Below are 25,289 nucleotides of genomic sequence, written 5' to 3'. Positions count from 1 at the left end.
TATCAGGTTTAGTTAATTAATCAGTCTATTAAAGTTGCAGGAGTCAAAAAGAAAGTTGGGTTTCAAGTGATTCATGCATGTGCCACGGTAGACATCATTTTAGATGAGGCATTCTCTTCTGAGAGGGGAACAGGGGGGAATTCCCAATAGTGCTTTCCATCTATAGTTTTATGCATCCTTGCATTATAATTTTAATTAATAGGTTTTAACTTTTTATATCTATTTTCTGATTAATTGGGACATTTTGTTAGTTGATTAAAAGCTTTTTTATTTTTAGATTAATCAATCATTTGTTGCAGTTCTATTAAGTATCTACAGTAGCAGATAAATTATCTGCATCTGAACTGACATTCCAAAAGAAATAAAATATGCACTTTCATATATTTCTGTATTTCTATATAGGTAAGGAAAATGTTGCCAGAGCTTCATTACCCAGAAAGCAGCTAATATTCTTTGTTCAATTGCAGTACTTAGTTTACTATTATTTTATAGGAAAATGGAAATGGACTGCTTTCAAATCGATTCCGACTTACGGCGACCCTATGAATAGTGTTTTCATGGTAAGAGGTATTCAGATGTGGTTTACCATTGCCATCCTCTGAGACTGAGAGGCAGTGACTGGCCCAAGGTCACCCAGTGTGCTTCATGGCTATGTGGGGATTTGAACCCTGGTCTAGTCCCAACACTCTAACCACTATGCTACACTGGCTCTCTGTTATTTTACAGAGGCTCTAGTAACTTTGCTTTAATATTTTATTAGAGTTAATTATGTTAATTTTTAATTAAGTGAACTGAAGGATGCTCCTACATATCAACTTAGATGTTCAGATATGAAATACGAACTCTAATCTTTTCTATTTTATTGTTTTTGTTCCCTATTTTAAAACAAAACTCACCAACTAACAAGTAAGTGTATATGGAATGAACCGCATGGCAGCAATCCTAACACACATTTATGTGGAAGTTAAGTCCCATTAAACTTAATGGGCCTTACTCCTGAGCAGACATGTATAGGATTGCACTAACATTATTCAACTAAATGTGAACCTACATACATTTTCATCCACTATGGGGAGAATTAGCAACCATATACCAGCGTCCATCACTGTTGTGCCAATACTCAGCAAAAATGTCTAAAAATATGCTTATATTAAAAATAAAATACTTACCTTGAAGGTGATAGTAGCCTTTGTACAATAAAATCCTACAGAAACAATGGGATCTTTAAGTGCTGGCAATTTATGCTGATTCATTGTTGTTCCATCATCTGTTCCTAAAAAGTCTCCCTCATCATCATCATTACCCACAATTGCAGGTACAAAAGACCAGGCCCATGACACCCATCCCTGCTGTTGATCATCATCTTGTTGAACATAAGATTCTGGAGAAATATATTGCATATCATTGCCTATTTCAACTTCTGAACCTTAAAAAAATAAAGAAGCAGGGATTATTCAGCTTGAAATGCAATATGAGCCACACACCTAGAAACAAAAGGTATTTTATTGTCTGTCTTACAGCACATACCACTATCTTTCAATCTGAACATGTCAGTTTTCCCAAGGCCATACTATGATCCCTATCCAAACCTACTGCTTCACACTGGCTCTCACATATGTATGCAAGATTTTAAATAACTCACTTCTTTAAGGCAATATTCACTAGGAAAAAAAGTTCCGCATCTGGTATAATATCCTGTGCTATCTATCATCCTTTCTGTAGCTAGTGTTAATAGGTCTTCCAAAAGACTTCATAAGATTCTGATGAACCGTATTTTATGTTAGGTTGAACTGATTCTCAAATGGCTACTGCAAAGTTTATCTTATACTTAAAGATTGCAAGTCCAAAAGGGGTCTGGTTTCTCTCTCTCTCTTTTTACACTTTGAACTCTTGATTCTCTGTGACTATTTTGTTTTGTGTATCGCCATGAAAATTGAGAGGGTTGTTAAGCAAGCGTTTCTGAGTTCAGGACTATAAGTTTTGTAAGGTTTTGTTAGATGCCCTCCAGAAGATAACAGTGGCTAACAAGTGATGTAAAATGTGTTCAGATGTTGTTCATTACAGTGAAGCGAGCACTACTGGCTCTATTGGTTTTCATTTTTTAAATGACATGAATGGAATAATTGTGTCAGTCATACACAGATCCATTACACAACACAATAATCTGTTTTAACTACCTAGAGATATACATGTTAAGCTTTAATACAAAAAAGACTTGATTTTTCCAATTGCTACGCTACCATTAATGGACACAAGAACTTTCTGTTATTCAAGTGTTATATATTTGTTTATTGTTTTAATGTTAATGGGAAACATTGTACCAACAGACACAATAGGATTTCCCTTCCTCCCCTCCCTCTTACAGCCCCCACCTGCTCCAATGTACTGAGTGTCCCCTAGCAGGGCGCAGGAAAGGGCTGTAGGGGAGAAGAGGAAAGATGAGTCTTGCACGAGCAAGTAAAAGTCTGGATGTTACCTTATGAATTTTGGATTGAATTATTAATGAACTTGACACTTTATAGATTAAGATTATTGTGAACTTTTCATATTGTTTGGTATATTTTGATGTTCTATTTGTTTGATGTATAATGAGGGGCATTACATATGTTAGCTGCTTTCAGTTTCGTTTTCAAAGGGAAAGTAACATACAAATAAACAATGATGATGATAATGACCATGAAGAATTAAAGCCTCTTCCAGGAGTCTAGCATGACTATGGAATTAAGTCTAGATCCAACTCAATGTGTGCCCTATTGATTTGTGTGATGTTTCAATAAGGCAATAAGCCTGCAGTGGAAATATTGATACATCTATTCTCCATTAGTTTTCTTTTGTGTTATATTCTTTTGTATGATTTAACTTTTATATTTTGTATAGTATTGTGTTTCCTATTATTTCATGTTATAAAACCTTGAAACAAATATTATTTAAAAAAATGTGTGTCTTTTTTATTATTATTTATAAATAAAGTATTTCCATATCACCATAGCACAAACTATCAGGGCAGTAAACATTAAAACATGAAGCACCAAAAGCAATACAGATCATCATATATATAACGCTCCATTCCAAAAGTAGAAAATGTTGCCACTGATTGTTTTTTTACATAGAAAAGCAGGCTTGTGTGTTTGATTGGTCATTATGAATTTAGATAAGAGATTATCAGTATTTATATTACATTGCATTATTTAAGACTCCAATGAAAATTACAAAATCTGACTTTAGTTCTGATCTAAATCATGTTTTGATCCAAGATACACTCTCTCCACTTTAAAACTCCCTAACATCTAAAAAGTACTTTGGGATTTGGAAATAGAGCACCTTCTGAAAAGGAAAATGTGTAGTACTGGGGGCAGGTGAATGGTCCTCTGGATCCTGGCCTTCACTTTATCATCAGCAAACGTGTCAAAGATGCAGTTGTAAAATATCCATTTCTACATTCAGAGCTGATGAATAGAAGATGAGCTCTGAAAGCTGAATCTTTTTCAACAAGGTTTAGACTAAGAAAAAAAATCTACTATAGAGTACAATTGCTAGTGTAATGAAAGACTGCAGCATATTCCAAGATACTCTATTTCAATAATATATTTGGAAGTGGAAACTGTCAAGAATAGCTAACTTTGGTCAAGCTGAAATGAGACAACCAGAGAGAATTCTGGGAGTCTGTGGATCCCTGGCACACCCTACTAAAGGAGATGCGCGGCTCAGCACCAGACGGACAATTTGCAACATTGCAAGAAGATGCAACTGAACCTTAGCTGTTATCTCTCATTGGCTTCCTGAGATCAAAAGTCAGGAAGTGGGGGTGTTGTAGATCAGGACCCCTGGGTGGGGCTGTCTACCCCCCTTATCGTCAGTTGATCCCAGCAGGGGCGGAATATGGCTAATTGCCCCCTCTCCCTGTTAACTGGTAAACTCCATAAAAATGAAGGATGTTCCTTCAGTTATTGTTCCCTATTTCCATCTATCTCGACTCGCCTGAAGTTTGCTGGGAAAAGCCGTTGGGTACCAGGCTATTATACTGTGAGTAAGAGATCTTAGGTTAGAAAGCTCTTTGTTATATTCTTTGTCTGTACTGAACCTCTCACCTTTGTTATACTAATATATCTCTTGTAGCCCGGCTGAAGGTGACTAGCTTTGAGGAAACAATTACTGCTCTTTTTGTATATACCTTTCTATTCTTTTAAATAAACAGAAAATACTAGGTTTCATTTCAAAAGGTGTCACTTTTGCAGATGCATAAAATTATCAAATCAATGCCCTCAGAAACAAAGGTGAATTTTAATGAACTACTGTTTTTAGCAGCCATGATGCAGAATTGCCTGGAGAATTACAATTTGCCATTTCCCGAAATTCACCACAGTAGTGCTGCTTTAAAAAAATATATTGGAAGCAGTCTGGAAAAGGGACAGAGCAAACACTTTGGAATTGTGTATTGTGGACTGGCGCAGTCAGCAGTATCATTCTAATACTGGAATATCCTTCTCTTCCCAGCAATTTAGTTAAGTTTAGCCTGAGCGTTTTAGGATGGATGGAACAGGAGATGGCTTCAGCAGGGATCCTGTTTGCATTTGAGCTTGAGCCAAATCACAAGAGGGTGGCAGTGGACTCCGCTCCCCCCCCACACACAAAGTGTCCCAATATAAACTATACATAACCTAATCAAATTAGATAATTATAAATAATAATGAAAATGAAACACCCAGATAATAATTGAATATCTAGCACAACACTTTAATTACTCTACTGACATATGCAGCAAGCCTTTTTGCATACAACTTTATTAATCTGGAGGAAATCAGTTATCACCCTCAAGATCTCCTTTATCATTATTTTTCTTCCATCCATTATTCTGGTACAAGGATAAATTCAGGCAGTTTGAACAAAATGAAAAGAAGGCGCTCTATAGATTGAAAGAGATGTGTGATACATGGTGCCTCTAAGAGGGGAGTAATTTAAGGGGGGAAATGGTGGTGGTGCATGTTCACATTTTTAAATGTTTATTATTTATATTTATATCTCACTTTTTCTCTAAGGAGCTTAAGGTGACTTATATGGTTCTCCCTCCCCCATTTTTATTCTTACAACAACTCTGTGGGGTAGGTTAGGGTGAGAGACTATGACTGGCCCAAGGTCACCCAGTGAGCTTAATAGTTGAATAGGGATTTGCAACCTTGCAGACCAAGTCCTAGTGCAGCAGTCCAACCACTACATCAAACTGGATACAAATACGTAAAATAGTACATTTCAATACAAAAACCATTGTAAGTAGCCAAGCCAATAGACTTCTTATGAGGTTTGGAAATTTGTTGGCAACAAGCCAGTACATAACTGTGTTGGTGTTACAAATATGTAAAAATATCAGAATTGACAGGCACATTAGATGAGCGTCTGCTATGGGACGGTATACAAATGCAATAAATAAATAAACAAACCCCTCATACCCCCAAAACTCTGCTCCAGAGGATTCCTCCAACTCTCTGGAGCAGATTTGGAAGTACATAAGGAGCTGCATCATTTAAAAAAAACTGCCTCCTTCCCCATTCCACTGAGACACACTTTCTATCAACAGAGGAGACATGACTGGATGTCACCCCCATTTGTAACGACATATTTCTTGCAAACATCTATTTCTTTTCAGGGGAAAATGGCAAGTTACTGTGCCACCAATACTATGCTTAAATATTCGTGTTGCCTGTTAGATAATCATTAATACTAACAAGTCGTTAAAAAATTAAATGAGTACATAGATTTTGAGGAAAACTACTCTATAGATTTATGAAATCAGCTCTTTAATAAACCTAACTAATGTAATTTGAGGGTGCCCCATTACTGATCTAGAACAAGGACTACTACTGAAGAGATTAAAATATGAGATTACAAGAGAATTTAGAGTATCTGAGCAAGATTATTCTAGGTATTTCCAACATAAGAAAAGGCGAGGATTTTGAATTGTTTAGTTCATGTTTTGGAACACATATTGAAAAAAACTCTTGGCAATGTTTTAGCGCAGAACCAAGAAAAGACCCATCCAAGCCCTTAATACAATACAGATAGCAATCAATTTGACATCGTTGTTCTTGCCCTCAAAATAATACACAATATTATTGTTTGAATAGATTACAAAGTGCTAATTTAACCATGGAAAAATTATTCAACTTGTTGCTCATAAAAAAACAAAATGAAATGGCTCATGTGGAAATTTGTTCTGCCTTCACAATCTTACATATAGCATCTCCAGGAACCTAGCAGAATAATTACTTGTTATTTAAACCATAAGATAATAAATATACACATAATCCAATCAAAGTGAAGTTGTGATTATGTCTTTAAATCATCTCTAACCAACCCACAAAACTGTCCACAGAACTAATAGCTAGTTCTGCATTATTTACATTTGAACTGTAATTTCTCTACTGCTTTTGGAGGGTTATGAATGAATTCAATTTGTATTACCTGAAATATTCCCCAAAACATCCTTAGTATGACAAACCAAGTCTTCATTTTCTCCATCTTTAAAGTTGCCTATTTCCCCATAGTATAGTGAAATTCCAAGTTGCATTATACGAATAAACATAGGAAGTTGTTGATCAGTAATGGAAAGCTTTAGACTTTCCACTAAAGTATGAATCTGCAGGTACAGAGAAGAACACTGGGTTAGATACAAAGAAGAATGAGTGGAACACCACTTGTGCAACAAAGTGCCCTTCTGCTCATGGAAGACACGTTGGGATCCAAGCCTAGCCTTTTCTTAACTACAATGGACATAATCCAATCAAAATGAAGCACAAAAGTTAAGCACATATTCATTTCTCTGTCATTAACCTAAAAGCAGTTTTAAAAACCCTCAATTTTAGCATAACAATTGAATACAATAATTTATACAGCTCAACTTTAAAGTGAACTCTGAAGAAAAAAGAGTTATTCTTGGAGAGAAATTATCAGTGTGTCAAACCTTATATTTTGGGTTTCAAGTAAAATAAATGCTTTTAGTTAACACATTTATGTGAAAAAGTTAACATATTTGATAATATATTATAATGGACAACAAAACTAACATATAAATATAATACAGTTTTGATACTGAGATTTTCTCCATAAAATTTTAAACCTCAAAAAAGTCATCCTGTACTATGAATGTAATGTTCCAAATATGTAAAACTTAATATAGATTATTTTAAGGATGTTGAACTACATGCTTGGCAAAATTCCCTATTTAGTCTAATTCAATGAAAGAATCCCCAAAGAATCCTGGGAACTGTATCTCGCCTTACAGAGCTACAATTCCCAGCACCCTTAAACTACAGTTTCCTTGGGACAAGTCATGTGCTTCAAATGTGCTTTAAATGTATGGTGTGCCTCAAACCAGTACAGAATATGGCCACTTCAGTGCTTGTTGGGTCTAGACACTTGGATCATATTATACCAATGCTGTACAAAATTGCTTTAGTTACAGGCACTCTTCTGGGTCCAATTCAAAGTGCTGGTATTTACGGCTAAAGCCCTAAAACAATTTTGGCCAGATTATTTCAAGGACCACCTTCATCTTTATGAACTTGCCCATGCTCTAAAACTGGCATCAGAGGTCCTGGCTATTGGCTCACCATTAAGATCAGTTAGAATGGTGGGTACCAGAGATATGGCCTTCCCAGCATTGGCCCCTAGTTTATGAAACTCTCTCCCAAGGACTGTGCCAATGGCCTCATTAGTTCCAGTCTTCAAAGACCTATCTATTCTAACTGATTTTTAATTGAGACAATCATATTGAGGCCAATGCTGCCTTTCAGATTACTGTTATAGACTGCTGGATGTTGTGGCTATTGCTTTTATGATTGCTGAATGTTTTAATAAGCGAGCTGCAGTAGTGGCTGGTGGTGTGATGTGGGTGGGACTCCATTGCTCTTCTGGCTTTCCAACATTGCAGGTTGCTGCCACTGACCAATAGGGAAATGGGCAGAGGCAAACTGCAGAGAGCTTGATGCGGTGCAGCTGGAGTATTGGAGCCTGTTCCCTCGCTCTACCTATCTTTCTGTCCTGTGTTTTGTGGCTGCACATGCAGCACTGCCCTTAACCAAGATGGCGGCCAAGGTTTCCCTAAGTGGCTGAAGCCTCCACTGCCATTTTGGTTGATGGCATGCATGTGTGCTATGCACACGCAGGGCTGCCATCAACTAAGATGGAGGCGGACGCTTCAGCCTATTACGGAAACCTCAGCTGCCATCTTGGTTAAGGGCAGCATTGTGTGCACAGCCACAAAACACAGGAAAGGTAGGCAGACCAAGGGAACAGGCGGGCAATGCTATCTGCGGCAGCGATTCTGCCGCAGATCGCGGAAGGGGAGCGCTGCTCCCCCACCCTAAAGAGGGGCCCTTCAGGGGGGCTCTGAGCCACAGGACCCTCGGCCAGAGCCCAACCTTGCTACCCTTTAGAGCCATCCCTGGGGGTCAGTATGCATTTGAATACCAGTTGCTAGAAACTGCAGGAGGGGAGAGTGCTCTTACGCTCAGGTCCTGCTTGTGAGCTTCCCATAAGTATCTACCTGGCACTGTGAGAAAAGGATGCTTGACTAATGGGCCAATCGCCTGATCCAGCAGGCTGTTCACATGTAGCAATATTTTTATTCATAATATTAATCATGCAGTCACTGCTCTACTATTAAGACCTACATAACAGTAATTTATTAATTGTGCTTGATTAACTAAATTCATATACCTGTCCTTAACATAAATTATCTGGGTGGCTCACAAAACAATAGTTCTACGTAACCATGATAATTTCAATGCTGTCCCACAGAACTCAACAGGACTTACTTTCAAGTTGTGTGCACAGACTGTAGCCTTAGACTGCAAACTTATATACACTGAGGGGTAAAACTGTATTGAGCCCAGTGAGATATACAGAACAATCCAAATCATGGGAAGCTGGGAGGAGGAGCTGGCGGAAAGTTCCGCAGCATCGACTCCCATTCGGGAACCACCAGGACTGCTGAAGCTAGCTCAGTCGGCAGCCACTGTGGGGGTCAGAAAAACAAAAGCCAGCTGCCGTAAATACCCCTACCGGGGAGTTAGTGCTCCCCGTTAACCACCATGAAAATTATTTTACCTAGATTAGGACCCACAGGAACACTCCAAATGAGAGGAGGAGGATGTGTAAGCCCCCCTCTGGCTCCTCCTCTGCCATGCTCCCGGAACTCCCCGTTTTCAGTCCTTCCGCCAGCTTTCACAGGCTCTCCATCTGCCAGGCTGGATGCCCCTGGCTGAGCTGGCAGGGTCCCAGAGGCTGCGCAGCTCAGCCAGGATGAAGGGCTTTTGCTGACAGAGCAATCTGGTGGTGCTGTAGTGTGCCACATCCAACTCCCCCCAGCTTGGCACAAATACAAGCTGGATTGCACTCTTAGTTGTAAGTAAACATTCATAGGATCAGGCCCCACAGCAGCCTTGGGGCAAGAGATTAAATTCAGATTTTTTAAAGGAAAAGTTAGCAAACATCTAAGGCAGTGGTTCCCAAATCTTTTCTCTCACAGACCACTTGAAAATTGCTGTGGATCTCAGCGAACCACTTAATGGTTTTTCTGCCTGTTGTAGCAATTGCAATGCAATGTGCTAGGTGGTGTATGCTTTTTAATGGTATTTTTATTGCTTCTTTTATTTCTTATATTTTATTGTATTACAATTTGCATTCCATAGAATTCAAATGGTAAGACAATAAAATACAATATAAGAAATAAAAGAAGCAACAAAATTAAAATTAAAAAGCCAACACAAATATTTAATATGGATGAAGCTCGCAGACCACTGGTGGTCCACAGAACGGTTTCAGAACCTCTGATCTAAAGCAAATTAAAACTGCAATTATGAACAATGTTAAACATTACATTAAAATTCATTTTTAAATATAGATATTCAAGACAGACATTCAAGGGTACCCTGATGGGGATGTGTGGCCACCAACAGAGATGAGCAGGCAAGCTATTCATAAATATAACTCTAATTATACTAATACTAATCCATGTTCTCTGGCATACATGTAATGGTAACCCAGAATTCATTAAAACTATCTCTATGAGTAACAAAGGAAAAGAAAGCACAGAATTCCTTATTACAACCCACAGCACTAATTGACACTAGTAAAGACTGTGTCTATGTTTCCATTAAATGATGCCAAACTTTGTGATTCTGCTTTAAAAACTCTTCTCTGTTAAAACTTGGCATAAAAGTTGATGAGCAAGCCCATGACTGAACTTAATTCCTCAATCAAAAACAACAACTTGGCAAACTGTAAGCTCAAAAGAGGAGAAGAGCAAGATTTAATATCCTGCTTTCATAAAATAAGCACATAGCACCACAGCGAAGTGCATTAAGTATGTCACAGCTGATCTTTACTCTACTTAATACAAGACAAGAACCTATTTGTTTTTGAAGCTGCTGAACACAAATATCTCAAAATGACTTTAGCTGTCATCTCTTTACATCTAGTGTTCCTCAAATACAAAGATACTTAATTTACAGTAAATGTAGTAAAGCAGTAATGTAGTAAAGTTTGTAGATAAGTTGAGATCCATTCCAGAATCTCACAAGTAATCTTGTCCAAAATGCTTGTCATACACTTTCGGAGAGGGGTGGGGAAATCAAGCCAGTGGGCTCAGAGCCCAGCCCCTCCTGGGGCCACACCTTTTCTTCCCAGCCCCCATCCCTTACTGGTCCAGCTTCACGCCCACCTTGAGTGTGTATGCCTGGCTGGCATGTGTCCTTGAACTGTGAAAATGCCTTTCTTGCCTGCTTGAAGAGATGTGGATATAGAAACATCTGACTTTTGCATGGTTGGAATGCAGCCTACTGTACAAAGTAAGAATCACATCCATTGCTGCCACATTTTTGCCTCTGGACTCCCCAACAACAGGCATACGGACCCAGAAAGTTGCCCAAGAGGCATTCCAACCCCTCAGACTGAAAACAATTCCCCATCCATGTTTTAGTATTTAGAAACAAAACCACATAGCCCAATCTATGAAGGGAGCATAAAGCTCAGATATATACTGCAGAAAATCTCAAGATGACAGCTGTCTAGATTAGAAAGGGTTGTACAGACCCTGATCCAGCAGCTCTAGATATCTATTTCCAATTCTTTCGTAGAAGCTTAACAGCAGTAGAAATAACTGTATGATATAACTCAACACACTTAAACTAAATTAAACAGCTTTAACCAGTGGTGGTGGTTGGCTCCATGTCAATGGGGCAGTGAAATCCACTCCGGGTTTAGTCCAAACCTGGACAGCTCCTTGCAAGTTTGGAATAAACCTGGAGTGGATTTCACTGCCCCACTGACATGGAACCACCATTCACCACTGGCTTTAACTACCTAATAGCGAAGTCTGAATTAAGAGTCTACAACTATTTGTTATTGGATAAATGTATGTGCAAAACAACTGTTTATGCAGCATCTGGCATCGATAGTATCAATAAAATTAGCTGTACAAAGGGACAGATAAATTACAATACACACATACATATCTCCAAGCATGTTCAAAAAAATAATTACTTAGCTTTCTCAATCTAATTTAAAAAAAATAAGCATCCACAGTACATGCTGTTACGGACTTTTGCATTGCTCTGACAACAATGTTCCCCATATTTAGGCACATCCTGATTTGAAGGTGATTAGAATACACCAACTCAGAAATACGTATTAAGTACCTCAAATTATGTCGTAATATTTTTGCACTTCTGTTTTCCTATTCAGTCAGCTGTTTTATTATCCATGCAAGTACCAGAAAGGACTAAAGTATCCAAAACTATGAAGTAGTGGCTGAAATGGGTAAGATGAATTAGCCACACTGATACTAGAAGATGCATCACAAAAATATGTAGGATGGATGATATTTATTTATTTATTTATTGAATTTCTTAGTTGCCCATCAAGCTGGCTATCCAGCCACTCTGGGCGATGTACAAATAGCTTCCTAACAGACAAACTGCAACTCCTGGAACCCAAACTCCTGGTCATGGCTACATCCACATCATTTTCACATCTGGAAGTCCAGAAATGAATAGACAGAGCAGAAATGAATATATCTGAGTGTCAATTTTCATTTTTCATAGGAGCACACAGTGAAAAATAATTAAACATGAAATTTAAAACAGAACTAACAAAATACTTACTTTAATAATGGATGGCATCTTGGAATTAAGATTATCATAAGTGAAGTGTAGACGAGTTCTGAATGAACACTTGTAAAGTAGGGGATCTTGATAAAATTCAATTTTGCCACTAGCATTCCTCTTGTCTAAGCAAACTGTGCAGTCAGAAAAATTTATCACCTTCCTTAGGACCAAATCAGTTGCTTTCAAAACAAAGAAAAATAATGCTCAGTTTTTAACAGGTAAAGCAAACCAAGTACTATATATTTATATTTATTTAGCACTTCTTAATACATAGAAACAGTTTTAAAAGATCCTTTACAAGTTTAACATATCCCAAGTTTCAAGTGAAACACAGAGGACATCACAGGAGTGAGGAAGTTTCAAATACATCTTACCTACTCGGTATCTACTTTAGCAAGTCTGAGCAGAATCTATACAGTCATATTCTAAGAACACAATGGGGAAGCTCAGAGAATAATAAGCTCATCTCTGAAATTTATGCAGTCCTACACAATTGATCGATCCACGCCTCTCTAGCCAACTTTCTCTGCTTTTGCTCTTCCAAGGTTATTTCAGAAGTTTGTCTAAAAAATTATTAGCAATGTCATTTAAACACTCAGTTTTCTGCTTACCAGATATATCCATGAATGCTCGATCCCAAAATTCATCTACTGTGTAACATTCCGCTGAAGTTATATTGACTGAAAGAACTATATCATCCTCCACATATTTGAGTATGAGATTATTGATGACAATGTTGACATTGTTTATAACCCGCCAGATCAAACTCTGTACATAGCCTAAAAAGAAAATATGGATTTTTTCAGTCTTTTGCATGGGAGGCCAACCAGCAAGTTCCAAATATAGAAAGCAATAAATTTGCCAGTCTGCAATATCAAGTGTTTAAATAAAACAAAATATCAGTTTTTTTGCTCTTCAGTAAGACTAATAACCATCAAATGAACAGAGATCCTAAAAACAGCTAAATGGATAAATGGATATCTTAAAAGCCACAAATTAACTCACAGTGAAGAAATCCCTGGAGCGGTGAGAACAGGTTTGCAGGGAACCTGATTATCTGTAGACATTAATAATTGCCCCCCAGTGACCAGACAAACACTACTTCTAGCTACAAGTTCTTTAAAGTAGAAAGGATACATAGCTGATTGTCGCCCTACATCACCATAATATTCCCACTGCTGAGAAATATGCAAAAGTGGCCCATCTTCATTTTCCGCACCTTCCAGTGTGACAAAAATATATGCAGACACAATTCCCTTTCACAACTTTATTTAAGACATGGGAGCCCAATAAAAATGTTAATCTGCACATATTTTGGTCCCTTAGGCTTGGCGAGTAGCACAATATACGTTTTCATGAAAATGCCCCAACAGAAAACCATGAACCTCTGGCTTCCTAAGTCTTGAGTGATGCTCCAGAGTTTTATATTGAAAACACATATTTCACACTACTTTCATTAAGAGAACCTTCCATTGCTCCAGATCCTGAAGAAGAGCCACGAGGGACAGGTTTTTTAACCAAACTAATTAGTGTTTGGAAGGCGATATGTCTCCCTAAGCTCAAACTGAAAATGATTGTGCCTCCTCTCTTTTATTACAACTGTAATTGTCAAAATATATAATTCATATAACAAACCACCTGGTGGCAAATCAGAGTCAGGAGTAGCTTGTTGAATTCTTCTTGATTTCACTGCTGTTTTTGCACTTTCTGTGGTACTACGATTTGTTGAACTTGAACCACAGCTTTCATGGTCATCCTATAAAATACAAAAATGGTCATATTGAATCAACGAAATTAAAAATATAATTTTAAAAATAATTTTTCATTTAACATTTTTAGAAGTACATATAGAACATACTGCTAGTGAAAATTATCAAACATAAGAAAGGCCAACATTGCGATGTAAGACAAACTAATAAAATATGTAATAAAAGGAGAAGAAATGGACAACAAAATGGGTAAGTTAGGATTTAGTACTTTAGAAACAAAAGTTGTTGACCACGAATTAATGAAAACAATCAGAAGCACAAACAGTTTGACAACTATGTTCTGTAATTGCTTTTGCCATTTTCATCATTTTTGTAATTGTTGGACAGGTGAACAAACAGAACACATGTGTTACCTCTTCTTATTGCAGTGAACAAAAGGCAGACGTAGAGATGATGAAACTGATCTGACAAACATAATCAATAATTTTTCTTGTGCATGCAGAATTAGTTGTATGGTTCTTTTAATACTGTTCTGTTTGTTCACCAGTCTGTCTCGGGATCTCATAGTGACATCAGGTGATTGACAAGTGAGTGGTTTTATCTTGTTTGTTCACCGCCCTGAGAGCTATTCTGCTAAGGGCGGTATATAAATTGAAATAATAAATAAATTGAAATAATAAAAATACCTGTCAACCAGGCCCACCAAAGTTGGGGAACCCAGAACCTAGCCCACTGGCCAGATTCAGTTCCCCACCTATTTTAAACTATGGCTCCTTGGGCTAAATTGATCTGTTAAGGATATGTGACATGTGAAAAAAGGAAAACTTGCTCTTATCAACATGACTATTAATATTAGCTCCATAGCATAAAGAGATTATTTTCAAACTAAATCAAATTACCCAAGAGCAAAGCTCTAAAACTATTTTGTACAAGCGGAACAATAGCTAATATTTTTAACACAATAAGTAAACTCTAATTATTAGAAGGCAATTAGTGTGGCCATGACCTTACAAGAGCTATTTTACTATTTAGACCTTTTTATGTCAAAGAAATCTGTAGTCATATGTATTTCTGCTCAGTGTTAACTTTGAAAACACACAATTAATTTTTGAAGCATATGTGGCAGGTCACAAGCCCAGAAATAAAACATGTTCATTAAAAGAGATGTGAAAAAGTTCCAAGTTAACTGCCAAAACCAGCATAATTATGAAAATATTTAACATTGGGACCAACTGAAATCACATACTGCATAGATTACACTGATGTCATGACACACTTCCCAGCCAAAATGCACTAAAACTACTAAAGTCTAATAAATCTAGGTCATAGCACATGACAAACATTTTAAAGTTTAAGAAATGCAAATGGTATTTTGCCATTTAAAAAGCCATTTTATTATCTTGAATTCAAACAGAGGATTTTATAACAAAAGAGATTTTCAATAATTGTTGGAATTATTCCAAAAAACTCAGTTATGAGTCTAGGTGACTAAATCTGAAAGAACTCTGAAGACTTTCTCCTATAATCATTGTTTCACAATCCACCTCTCTCACAGTATAATATTGGCAAGATTTTTCCAGTGACTATGATACTCATGATGAAGTAGCATTTTAAAAACAAAGTTTAAATTTTAAAAATATTAGAAATATTTTTGTTTTGACGCTTCCGACACTGCCACCTGATGAAAGGTGGCTATTACATAAAACAAAAGTTTCTCTGTCTTTCCAACTATTCTTGGATATATAGAAAGTTCTGGGAAGGAAACTCAAGGACTTTGGGGCCCAGATAGTTTTTTCATCCATCCTTCCATTACATAGAAGAAGAGTGGAAAGGGAAAGGAAAATACTCCGGGTGAATGACTGGCTACGAAGGTGGTGCCAACGTGAGAGATTTGGATTCTGGGACCACAGGCTATGGATCCTGGAAGATGGACTGTTGACAAGTGATGGGCTGCACCTCACAAGGGCTGGGAAGAATGCATTTGGCCACAGCATGGAGAAATTCATCAGGAGAGCTTTAAACTGAATCCTAAGGGGGAGGGAGACGTAAACTTGGCGGTAACGACTAACAAAGGCTTCTGCACATTAAGAGGGACTGAGGGAACGGCTCTAATGGGGCCAAGTAATACTCTTCATAAAAATGTAGAAAGGAAGGAAGGATGTAAATCACATGGTCTTCGATGTCTGCATACTAATGCCCAAAGTATGGGAAACAAAAAGGACGAACTTGAACTCTTAATACAGGAGAGTAACTACAACTTGACAGGTATAACCGAAACTTGATGGGATAACTCCCATGATTGGAATACAGTGATTGAAGGATACAACTTGTACAAAAAGAACAGAAGGAATAGAATGGAATTGTGCTATGAGTTAAAAATATATATCCCTGCACAGAAATAGAGGAGGATGAGCTTGATATCCCCACCGAGAGTATCTGGATTAAGATAAATGGGAGAAGGAATAAAAGGAACATAGTGGTCTACTACCGACGACCCAATCAAGGAGAACACAAGGATGAAACTTCTGCAAAGCAAATTGCCAATGTTTCGAGAAGGCATGATGTAGTAGTAATGGGGGACTTTAATTACCCCAATATCTGTTGGGAGACAAATTCTGTCAAACACTGCCCCTCCAAGAAATTCCTGACTTGCGTAGGAGATAACTTTCTCCTACAGAAAGTAGAGGAAGCAACTAGATGATCACCTATCCTTCACTTGATTCTAACCAACAGATATGACTTGGTGAAGTTGCAGTTACGGGAACTCTGGGGGAAAGTGACCAAGCTATACTAGAGTTCTTGATTTTAAAGGAAGCAAAAGCTGAAAGAAGCCATACGCCTACCCTGGACTTCAGGAAAGCCAATTTTAGTAAACTCAGAATAATGGTAAGTAAGGTTCCATGGCAAGCAACCCTAATGAGAAAAGGAGTCCAAGATGGGTGGGGTTTCTAAAAGAGGAAATTTTAAAGACACAATGGCAAACAATTCCATCAAGGAAAAAAGGGGGAAGATAGCAGAAGAAGCCAATGTGGTTTCATCGAATGCTTAGAGATGACCGGGGGGGGGGGGAGGACACATACAGGAAGTGGAAGAAAGGCCAGGCCACACCAAAAAGGAAGAGTACAGACAGGTAGCACAGAATTGCAGGGATGGTGTCAGGAAGGCTACAGCTGAGAATGAGCTGAAGCAGCAAGAGATGCCAAAAGCAACAAAAAAAGCTTTCTTCAGGTACATCCATAGTAAAAGGTAGAGAAAAGAAACAGTGCTACAGCTACTCAGTGAGGATAGCAAAATGATGACAGATGACAAAGAAAAGGCAGAAGTGCTCAATTCCTACTTTGGCTGTCTTCTCCCAAATAAAGGGTCTATGAGCCTCCAGGAAAATGTGACATTTGAAGGGGCGGGATTGCAGCTTGAGATTGATAAAACAAATGGTCAAGGAATGCCTAATCACTTTGAATGACTTCAAATCTCCAGGGCCCAATGAACTGCATCCTAAAGTATTGAAGGAACTGGCTGAAGAACCTTCGAATCAGTCTATTATCTTTGTGAAATTGTGGAGGATAGATGAAGTGCCAGATGATTGGAATAAGGAGGAACCAGGGAACTACAGACCTGACATCAACCCCTGGGAAAATTCTGGAGAAGATTATACAGTGGTCAATCTGTAAGTACCTTGAAAACAATGCAGTGATTACTAGAAGCCAACATGGATTTATCAAGACAAATCTTGCATGATATAATCTTATCTCATTTTTTGATTGGTAACCTCCTGGTAGTCTGTGGAAATGCTGTGGACATAATATATCTCAACTTCAGCAAAGCTTTTGACAAAGTGCCCCATGATATTCTGATTAGCAAGCTAGCTAAATGGGGGTTGGATGGAACAACTATCAGGTGAATCCACAGTTGGCTACAGAATCACACTCAAAGAGTGCTTCTCAATAGTTCCTTCTCAAACTGGCGGGAGGTGACGAGTGGGGTACTGCAGGGCTCGGTCCTGGGCCCAGTGCTCTTCAACATTTTTATTAATGACTTGGATGAGGAGGTGCAGGGAATGCATATCAAATTAGCAAATAATACAAAATTGGGAGGAGTAGGTAACACCTTGGAAGACAGAAAAAAAATTCAAAGGGATCTTGATAGGCTGGAGCATTGTGCTAAAGACAACAGAATGAAATTCAACAGAGATAAGTGCAAAGTTCTACACCTAGGAAAAGGAAACCAAATGCACAGTTATAAGATGGGGGATACTTGGCTCAGCAATACTACATGCGAGAAGGATCTTGGGATTGTTGTTGATCACAAACTGAGTATGAGCCAACAGTGTAATGTGGCTACAAAGAAGGCAAATGCTATTTTAGGCTGCATTAACAGAAGTATCGTTTCCAAATCGTGTGAAGTATTGGTTCCTCTCTACTCAGCACTTGTTAGGCTTCAGCTTGAGTACTGTGCCCAGTTATGGACACCACACCACACCACACGGATGCAGATAAACTGGAACAGGTTCAGAGGAGGGCGACAAAGATGATCAGGGGACTGGAAACAAAGCCCTATGAGGAGAGACTGAAAGAACTGGACATGTTTAGCCTGGAGAAGAGAAGACTGAGAGGATATATGATAGCACTCTTCAAGTACTAGAAAGGTTGCCACACAGAGGAGGGCCGGGATCTCTTCTCAATCATCCCAGAGTTCAGGGCACGGAATAATGGGCTCAAGTTACAGGAAGCCAGATTTCAACTGAACATCAGGAAAAACTTCCTGACTGTTAGAGTGGTCTGTCAATGGAACCAATTACCTAGGGAGGTGGTGGGCTCTCCAACACTGGAGGCATTCAAGAGGCAGCTGGACAGCCACCTGTCGGGTATGCTTTAATTTAGATTCCTGCGTTGAGCAGGAGGTTGGACTCGCTAGCCTTATAGGCCCCTTCCAACTCTATGACTATATGAAAAGATAAAGGAAATGCCATTACTTCCAGTTCAACTAAGAAAAGCTATTTCCTGACATGAATACTACTACTTTACCTATTTATGATCTATTTGCATATATGGTATAAGATATGAGATATATATGCACATAATTGTGATTAACGAAACAGAGGTTTTTATTGTATTACCAAAACGTTTCAGCTTCTGGTAATACAATAAAAACCTGTTTACATGCATATATTTTTAGGTGATTAACGGAATCCTTATATATATATATATATGTGTGTGTGTGTGTGTGTGTAATATGTGTATGTGTGTGTGTGTGTATGTATATGTGTATATATGTATAATGCCTGTCTATATTTGCTATTATATTGTATTATTACACATTATACATATATTTGCAGCTCCAAAGTGGTCTCTTGAAACAGCTACCAGCAAATAAAGATTTGCAAAACAATCTGATAATATGCCAGATAACTTAGTGTTATGTCTAAATGGATCAGTATCTTGTCCTGTATTTGTTAGAGCAGGTCCCAAAGATTATAAGATTCAGAATTCACTCTATAGATTGGGAAGGGGGGAAAGCAGGAAAAATAGTTATACATATGCATTAAAGTAGCAGCTTCTCACTTATTACCCCTTTTCTCCTTCCTATTGCATCCGCTAAATGATTTATCCCAAGCACATGTTTCCAGAGACAGAAAGAGCTGTCAAAGAGGACTGGGGAATGACAATAGGCAGTATCCTTAACGGATCAATTTAGCCCAAGGAGCAGCAGATCCCAACCCCTAGTCAGCAGGGTCAGTCTCTGATACTTCCTTCATAAGTCATAACCAGAGACAAGTAGCATTTGTAAGTGGCTTAAAAGTAAATAAAATGTCCTGGATTACATACAAATCAAAAACTGAAAACAACATTATTTCTGCTCAATTGTGGCCAAAAATAATATCAAAGGCTAAGGCACATTAATGAAAATATAGATATTTGGGAAAAATAATCATCAGTACTTTAAAAGGCTTAAACAATCTGAAGCTATATTAAGAAATATAAATGACAGTGAGGCACCTTATACACACCAACTTCAAATGGCACTGTCCTATTAATACTCAGCATGGGATGAAATGAAGATGTAATGTACTAGACCCTTAACATGGTGAAAGATGGAAGCTGGTCTCAGGGTCATGAATTCACTTCCACAGCCCCTATCCACTCCCATAGACATTTCCTCCCATCGCCCTAGGCACGGTTCATCATTGTTTGCCTCAGCATTAACCATTTTTAACACAAACCCAGAGGATTCACACCCCATTTAGCTTTTGAAACCCTGGTTTCAAACTGGTTACAAGGAATGCTTACCCAGAATATTTTTACTAGCATATTCACTTTTGCTAGTTTTTTTTTAAATTAAGCTGTCTGTCTTCAGAGTTATGTCTGTTTTAAATACGCATCAGAAAAGCAAAATAGAACCACACTTGGAAGGGATTTCACATGCGACTTCTTTCAAGCTTATAATGGGCCTTCCGTTTTGAATTTTATTCATCTCCTTTAACAATTCTATCTTCCGCTGCTAGGATTCAACAAATCCACTCAACAGGGTAATGATAGGACCTCCCTGTTCTGATGAGTGAATGAGGTTATTAAGAAGGTTATTAAGTTTTACTACTATTTACAATGATCAGCTCAAAATCAAAAAGATGTGGAAATAGAGAATGCAAAGCCAGTTGCTCTGGAGGAGAATGCTTGTTCATTTACCTATGCCTGGTGACAACCCTCTGGTCAATAGGTGCATTTGGAATTTTGAGAAAGTGCCATGGGCACCAGTCACAAAATGACTGTGGAGGTGGCATGGCATAACAGAAAATGGCCATTATGTGGTATGATGTAACACAAAATGGCTGCCACATCTAAAAGGGCAGAAAAAGAGACAGGACTGCAAAATGATGTGGGCATACCCTCTCATCAACGGGGGGAGAAGGCACCAACATCAGCCACCACCACTTCTTTCATTCACAGAAAGAAGCTCTTGACACCTCTACTCTGTTCAGAACGCTAATACAACTGATACAAGCTACAGTGCAATGTGGCTTTTTTAAATCTCACGGGCAGAGAGTTTCACTGAGAGTTTTCACCAAGAAAAAAATGCACCTAGAAGTAAGCTCAAGCCTTAACTTATAAAAAAATTCATGCCGCAAAAGTGTATATGCTACAATTCTAAACACACATACCAAGAGGTAAGCTAACCTGGACAAAGTGGAGCTTACTTCTGAATAAATATGCACAGCATTTCGCTGTTCATTTTTAAGGTGCCACAGGACTCCTTTTTAAAAAACAGCTCATCCTACGTTAATTTTTGCAATAAAATTTTCTTACACAGAATATGAAGACATACTTACTAGGCAAACCACACTTTCCCCACATTTTGTGGATGTACAAAAAGAAAGCAGTATAAATATTGTTTAATATTTTAACATATAAAACATATGAGGCTTTTTTTGGGGGGAGCGGAAAGAACAATAGTCTTAAAATCAGAAAGTGGAAAATCCCTGTCAAAAGGTGTGGAATGAATTCTAGGTTAATGTTTTGTTTAAATGTATCAACCTACATAAAAAGCCTCAGTTACATAAGTTCAGACAACAGATATCTGTGTTGATACATTCATATAATGTTACACTATCATGGTGGGACTGAATTTCACAAGCTGTCTAGCATAAACTAATCCTTGGTCACCAAGCCTAGCTGTATTGTAATCATCTGCTCACTGCTTCTGCTGTCCTTGTTCAGTTTTATGAGTTGTGGCTCTACCTACCATTAGCAATGCACTGAGGTACTGTACTTAAGAATTGCAATGCTGCTCCTTAAAAAATAAGTTAATTTTGTTTTCCAAGTCAGTTTCTTCAGACTTTCCTGATATGACTTGATGGCTAGCCATTCAGTCACCCTAATAATCCTTCCCTGAATGTTTTCCAATTTGTTAATATGCTTCTGGAATTGTGTCACTCAAAGCAAAATACAATGGCTTAGATCCAAAGATTCTTTGCATAAACAAAAAGGCACTTCCACATGGCAGCCCTCCCAAATTCTGCTGAACCCCCCTCCCACTGGGTCCCATTCCACACCATTTCATAGGACACCTCATCCATTAGCCACTTTGGGGGGGCTCAGGGGATTCCATTGGGAAGGAAGTCCCTGTTACATTAGCTAGTTTGCTTGGTCTTCTCTAGATCTAATCCAGTCTTGATTAGTGCACTTTCAATTGTTAAAATGGCAATAATTTGAAACTAATCCATTAAGGGTAAATAATTTATATCAGACAAAGTAATTCAAAACTTTACCCTAATTTACAAGATATTACAGCTGACATGAAAACCAGTACTCACACTACTCTCTTTGATACTGAATTATCCACATCATTTTGCTATAACAACAGCAAGCAAGCAAGCAAATAAATAATACAGCCACAAGAGTGGCTGTATACTATAGCCAGCATGGATTATTCCACAATAGTTTTTGGAGCTTTTTGTTAGTGTTGATGTACTTCACATATTCACAGAAACAGAAGCAAAAGAAAATGATTTACTATAGGAAACGTCACTAAAATTGCAAAGTAAATCAAACATATTTAAAGTGACTATCTGAACTAAATCAACTATCTTAATATTATTGCTTCCCCCCTGCTAAAACAATATCAGCACAGCACATGCCTTCTTTCTATTAGTTGGGCTGATTGCAGGTGTTGTCACCACTCACCATATCCTCAGAGGCACATTACCAAATTCTTCCAAGCTACACAGGAAGTGGATTGGACTGTGAAAGACCAACCCAAATAGTGTTTGCATTTTGACGAATTTGTAGGGCAGTACAATATCTCAGAGAGGAGGTCAGGTCTCTGGCTCCCCTGGTGCATTCACTATAGCTGCCCAATTCCCCTGCTTTTTAAAGTTGGATAGAAATATCTGTGGGCTATAGGTAAGTTCTTAAACCGCAGGGTTTTTTACCTAGTAGTGAATAAATAAATAAATTTTGCAGTACTGGCAACAGTTTAGCCTGGACACCCGTATTTCCCCTGTTGTCTAATGAAAGGGAAAATTGAAGTTTAAGAATAAAGTGAGAAACAGCTATAGGCAAAACTGAGCTAATTTAAGATGAACCAAGAAGAGGAGGGGAAATCTTGAAACTTTATGAAAAAAGTTATTTTCTAGTTTTCGACTAGGTTCTCTAAAAATATAGAAAGCAGGGTCAAAGAATAGAGTAAATAAAATTTGTAAGTAACATGGGAAAAGAGGAAAGTGTGAGAAAGTGCAAATTTTGGAAATATCTTCCAGTTTTCGTACATAATGCCAAACAGAGCAGCTTGGGGAGTATTCAGTGTTTGTAAAGAAAATAAGGTAAAAAGCAAACCATAGTGCAACATTATTATACCGTAAGCTATTCCAACAGTAGTTCATGGTAATGGTAGAATCAAACTTTAACTATTATAGAATTATTCTATCAATTTATTTATTTATTTATTTATTGTTGCATTTATACCCCAACTTTCCTCCAAGGAGTTCAAGTTTGTGTACATAGTCATACAAAGAGAGACAGATAGAGAGTGATAAACTAAAGTAATGACAACAGAAGATTTATGCAACTTTACAGTTGTCAATGAGGACATTGAACTTGTCAAGGATCAATACCTCGGCACAGTCATTAACCAAAATGGGGACAGTAGTCAAGAAATCAGAAGAAGGCTAGGACTGGGGAGGGCAGCTGTGAGAGAATTAGAAAAGGTCCTCCAATGCAAAGATGTATCACTGAACACTAAAGTCAGGATCATTCAGACCATGGTATTTCCGATCTCTATGTATGGATGTGAAAGTTGGACAGCGAAAAAAGTGGATAAGAGAAAAATCAACTCATTGGAAATGTGGTGTTGGAGGAGAGCTTTGTGGATACCATGGACTGCGAAAAAGACAAATAATTGGGTGTTAGAACAAATTAAGACAAATACACCTCTATGGAAATCCAAGACAGCGAACAAAGGAGTCCGGTAGAGACCATTTGGGTAAAAATAAATGGAGAAACAAATAAAACCGACATGGTAGTAGGTGTCTACTACAGACCCCCTGGCCAAGAAGAGGTGGTAGACGAGGCCTTTCTCAAACAAATCTCTGAAATCTCAAGGAGGCAAGAAGTAGTAGTGATGCGGGATTTCAACTACCCGGATATCTGCTGGGAGACAAACTCTCAGAAGCACAAAGCCTCCAACAAATTCCTGATGGGCCTTGCTGATAATTTCCTCTTTCAAAAAGTAGAAGAAGGAACAAGGGAATCGGCAATCCTGGACCTGATCTTAACTAACACGGACGAATTGGTCACAGGAATTAAAGCAGTCGGTCGGTGGCTCTGCTTCAGACTGGAAGCAGGTCTCGAGTGGCGTGCCACAGGGTTCTGTCCTGGGGCCGATACTCTTCAACATTTTTATCAATGACTTAGATGATGGAGTGGAGGGAAGCCTTATGAAGTTTGCGGATGATACGAAACTGGGAGGGATAGCTAACACAATGGAAGACAGGAATAAAATTCAAAGGAACCTGGATAGACTAGAAAATTGGGCTGAAATTAATAAAATGACATTCAATAAAGACAAATGCAGGATTCTGCATTTAGGCCACAAAAACAAAATGCACGGGTACAGGATGGGAAATACCCGGCTTAGCAGTAGTGCGTGTGAGAAGGACCTTGGAATTGTAGTGGATCGCAAGTTGAACATGACCCAGCAGTGTGATGCTGCAGCAAAAAAGGCAAATGTGGTTTTGGGATGCATAAACAGAGCTATAGTTTCCAGGTCGAGGGAAGTAATAGTCCCACTATATTCTGCATTAGTCAGGCCTCATCTGGAATACTGCGTTCAGTTCTGGGTGCCTCATTTTAAGAAAGATATAGACAAGTTGGAGCAGGTTCAGAAGAGGGCGACGAGGATGATAGCCGGTATGGAGAACAAGTCTTATGAGGAAAGGTTGAAGGAACTTGGCATGTTCAGTCTGGTGAAGAGAAGGCTGAGGAGTGACATGATTGCACTCTTTAAGTACCTGAAGGGCTGTCACATAGAGGAGGGTACAGATTTGTTCACTGCTGCCCCAGAGGGTAGGACTAGGTCTAATGGTTTTAAGTTGCAGGAGCGTAGATTCAGATTGGACATTAGAAGGAACTTCTTGACAGTAAGGGCAGTTCGGCAATGGAACCGACTGCCTAGGGAGGTGGTGGGATCCCCTTCGCTGGTTGTCTTCAAGGAGAGGCTGGACAGCTATCTGCGGGAGATGCTCTAGCTGTGGATTTCCTGCTGTGAGCAGGGGGTTGGACTCGATGGCCTACAAGGCCCCTTCCAACTCTATGATTCTATGATTCTAAACCAGAACTGTCACTAGAAGCTAAAATGATGAAACTGAGGTTATCATACTTTGGACACATAATGAGAAGACATGATTCATTAGAAAAGATTAATGCTG

At 38.4% G+C, this 25,289-nt stretch overlaps 1 protein-coding gene across 17 annotated transcripts in view; it reads right to left on the bottom strand.

Annotated features, from left to right (window-relative positions):
- VPS13B (vacuolar protein sorting 13 homolog B) overlaps positions 1–25,289 on the bottom strand; it is a 590,935-nt gene that overhangs the window by 509,291 nt on the left and 56,355 nt on the right. For all 17 annotated transcript variants that reach the window (XR_009759752.1, XM_061603977.1, XM_061603987.1 and 14 more), the window contains 5 exons: positions 13,800–13,917; positions 12,773–12,940; positions 12,159–12,340; positions 6,457–6,631; positions 1,170–1,426 (listed from right to left, as the gene is read on the bottom strand). Coding sequence is in view for 16 of the 17 variants with exons in the window: in XM_061603977.1 (XP_061459961.1) it covers positions 1,170–1,426; positions 6,457–6,631; positions 12,159–12,340; positions 12,773–12,940; positions 13,800–13,917 (900 nt within the window). In the remaining variant the exon portion in view is untranslated. The remainder of the gene's footprint in view (positions 1–1,169; positions 1,427–6,456; positions 6,632–12,158; positions 12,341–12,772; positions 12,941–13,799; positions 13,918–25,289) is intronic.

This window comes from Rhineura floridana, chromosome 1 (assembly GCF_030035675.1).
Source record: "Rhineura floridana isolate rRhiFlo1 chromosome 1, rRhiFlo1.hap2, whole genome shotgun sequence".
In the NCBI taxonomy this organism is placed as follows: Eukaryota; Metazoa; Chordata; class Lepidosauria; order Squamata; family Rhineuridae; genus Rhineura; species Rhineura floridana.
The sequence above is the reverse complement of the archived record's forward strand: the minus strand, read 5'-3'. Positions and strand labels throughout refer to the sequence as shown.